This window comes from Quercus suber, unplaced genomic scaffold (genome assembly GCF_002906115.3).
Source record: "Quercus suber isolate HL8 unplaced genomic scaffold, Cork oak 2.0 scaffold_35, whole genome shotgun sequence".
Lineage (NCBI taxonomy): Eukaryota > Viridiplantae > Streptophyta > Magnoliopsida > Fagales > Fagaceae > Quercus > Quercus suber.
The window spans coordinates 1,936,909-1,940,018 of NW_027069500.1; the positions used below are offsets into that span (position 1 = coordinate 1,936,909).

General features: G+C 36.5%; 1 protein-coding gene across 1 annotated transcript; it reads right to left on the reverse strand.

Annotated features, from left to right (window-relative positions):
* Nucleotides 1-236: 236 nt before the first annotated feature.
* LOC136066442 (putative serine/threonine-protein kinase-like protein CCR3) lies at nucleotides 237-2,685 on the reverse strand. The gene is made up of 5 exons (XM_065770765.1): nucleotides 2,310-2,685; nucleotides 1,711-1,840; nucleotides 1,526-1,593; nucleotides 436-565; nucleotides 237-318 (listed from the first exon to the last, which is right to left on the reverse strand). The coding sequence occupies exons 1-5, from the start codon at nucleotides 2,683-2,685 to the stop codon at nucleotides 237-239; spliced, it is 786 nt and encodes a 261-aa protein (XP_065626837.1).
* Nucleotides 2,686-3,110: the final 425 nt, after the last annotated feature.

Here is a 3,110-nt window from a genome sequence, read left to right on the forward strand (position 1 = left end):
TATCTAATTCCAAAGGAGTAGATGGGTCATTCAATACTACGAATATGTTCCCCTTCTGGTTAAAAAAAAAATGATAAAAGATAAAAGATAAAAGTTCCATCATGGTCTGACAAGATTTGTAAACAATTTCGTTGGGTGTTCCCATGGCAATACGGCCTTGAATTTCCTTCATGATTATTTTTCTGAGGCCTAGAATTAAAACTTAATTTCCTCGTTTGATGAATAGCATGATCATACTACAAATACCAACAAGCAAATAGCAGAGAATTGGCTTGACTAAAAACCCTGATATGCAAATTTTTAATAGCAACTAAAACCCTGAAATATTCCCAAACAAACACAGCCCAAAAAACGCTGCATAACATACAAAAACTGTGAAACTTGCCATTATTTTTAAGCAAACAATAATTCTCTCTACTTTTCTTCTTTGTTGACCTTCTCACATATGGGTTTCTACCTAATGTTTCTCTTCTCAGAGCAGCAATATAACGGTCATTCGCGTCGTCTTTCAGCTGCAATTCTCCAAGGTATTCTGCCAATCCTCTCGATTTACTTTCCCCATCATCTGATTGATTCACAATTTCAAGTTCAAACAGTCATGATGTGTTATAGGAATTTAACCACGCCTAATCATTGATTTCGTTAACCTAATCATTAAGTGAACACTCTTGTGTTTTTTTTTTTTTTTTTTAATATTATATATGTATACGGGTTGGGTTCGGGCCGGGTATGTATAAAACCTAGACCTGACCTGGACCCGTTCCCTTTTTTTTTTAAAAAAAAATCCATATCCGGCCCTATTATTTATCGGATTGGGTAAAATCCGGCCCATTAGGGTCGGGTCGGGCCGGGTACCCACAGGCCGGACTTTTTTTGCCATCCCTAATTTCCATGTGCTTTTCTAGGCGATGTGAGATTCTATGAAATGCAATACCCCCTTTGGGTCACTACACGTATAATTGTAATTTAAAAAAAAAAAAATTGTACTCATGCATATACAACAATGTTACACATTAGTGGAAAATAAAATACTAGTTAAAAGGTTTAATTTGTTATAACAAAACTGAAGTGCAGTTATTTATTTATTCAAATAAAAAATTTAAGGATCAAATTGACACTCACCTTAAGATCAAGGGTGACATTTGTATAAACCCCCTTATTTATTTATTTGATGAAATAAACCTTCTTATTTGAACAGGGGTAAACCTCAAAAATTGGCTACAAGAATGCTAGAGAAGCTATAGCTTGTGTTCTAGAGATGGTCTATTGGTCTCTAATATCTAATTCCAAATGAGTAGATGGGTCATTCAATACTACGAATATGTTCCCCTTCTGGTAAAAAAAAAAACAAAAAGATAAAAGATAAAAGTTCCATTATGGTCTGACAAGATATGTAAACAATTTCGTTGAGTGTTCCCATAGCAATACGGCCTTGAATTTCCTTCATGATTATTTTTCTGAGGCCTAGAATTAAAACTTAATTTCCTCGTTTGATGAATAGCATGATCATACTACAAATACCAACAAGCAAATAGCAGAGAATTGGCTAGACTAAAAACCGTGATATGCAAATTTTTAATAGCAACTAAAAACCTGAAATATTCCCAAATAAACACAGCCCAAAAAACGCTGCATAACATCCAAAAACTGTGAAACTTGCCATTATTTTTAAGCAGACAATAATTCGCTCAACTTTTCTTCTTTGTTGACCTTCTCACATATGGGTTTCTACCTAATGTTTCTCTTCTCAGAGCAGCAATATAACGGTCATTCGCGTCGTCTTTCAGCTGCAATTCTCCAAGGTATTCTGCCAATCCTCTCGATTTACTTTCCCCATCATCTGATTGATTCACAATTTCAAGTTCAAACAGTCATGATGTGTTATAGGAATCTAACCACGCCTAATCATTGATGTTTAGGTTAACGAATGTTAACCTAATCATTAAGTGAACACTCTTCAGGATCTTGATCCACCCATGCATCCAAGGCTCTTTGTAGGCTATTTACAATCTCAGTCATTGAGAGACAATCTGGACCATTTAGACTTACACAATCCAAAGCTAGGGACCCAACATGTGCCACTGCCTTTCTTTCAACGTAGCAATTTTATTTATATCAATTGCATTGTGCAATGTAAGATGACGTGTGTACTCGGGGTCCATGTAATCCAAGGCGCCCATCTCTACCAGATCAGAAAAATGCTCCATCTCGTCTACCACGAAGTGCTTCACAAAATGGCCGATTTTAGACACCTTAGCAGTCCACGTTCCATCTAGCAATATATTAGACGACTTGATATTGCGCTGTACGTATGATTGGTGTTACTGCATGCACGTGTAGGTACTCAATGCCTTTTGCTGCATCTAGTGCCACTTTAATCCGGGTGGCCCATGATGACATTAGAGGACTACTTTGAAGCTTATGAAGATGGTCATGAAGGCTACCATTTTTCATGTACTCGTAGACCCATATGGGCTTGATACTGTCCTCACAAAATCCCAATAAGCAAACAAGATTATTGTGACTATGGCGATACAGAGCTTTCAAGTTAATTTTGCAAGCACAGGCACCGTTCTTGCACTTAATAGCCACTTCTCGGCCATCATTTACATGGTATACCGAGAAAAAGCTACCTGTTCCAATCTTGTGATCATTTGAGAAATTGTTAGTCGCTTCAAATAGCATTTTGAAAGGAAATTCTTTCTGAACTTCAAATTTAATCAAGACTTCAAATCCGGATTGTGAGACTAGGTCTTTTGGAGCTATTTGTTAGTGGCTTGGCTGCGAAGAAGAATGATAGTACGAAATGAGAGAATTTTGGAGGTGTTCTATTAGATTTTGAACTATTATTGCTCTTCGGCCTTGTTGATATAGAAGGATTAGTAATTGGACACTCGATGTTACATTGGACCCAGTCAAATGCCACTGTGAATTTAATTGGTAGGATTCATTGTTGCACATTAATTTATTAATTATTATATTCTATAATTACCAAAACACCCGGTGTACAACCTACTTGCCAAAGTTTTCATTCAATACTCTCATGCACATGGGAGAATAGCCTAATTAAGTGATCATTTTAGGATATATTTCTTGCCCGTGTCGCTTTA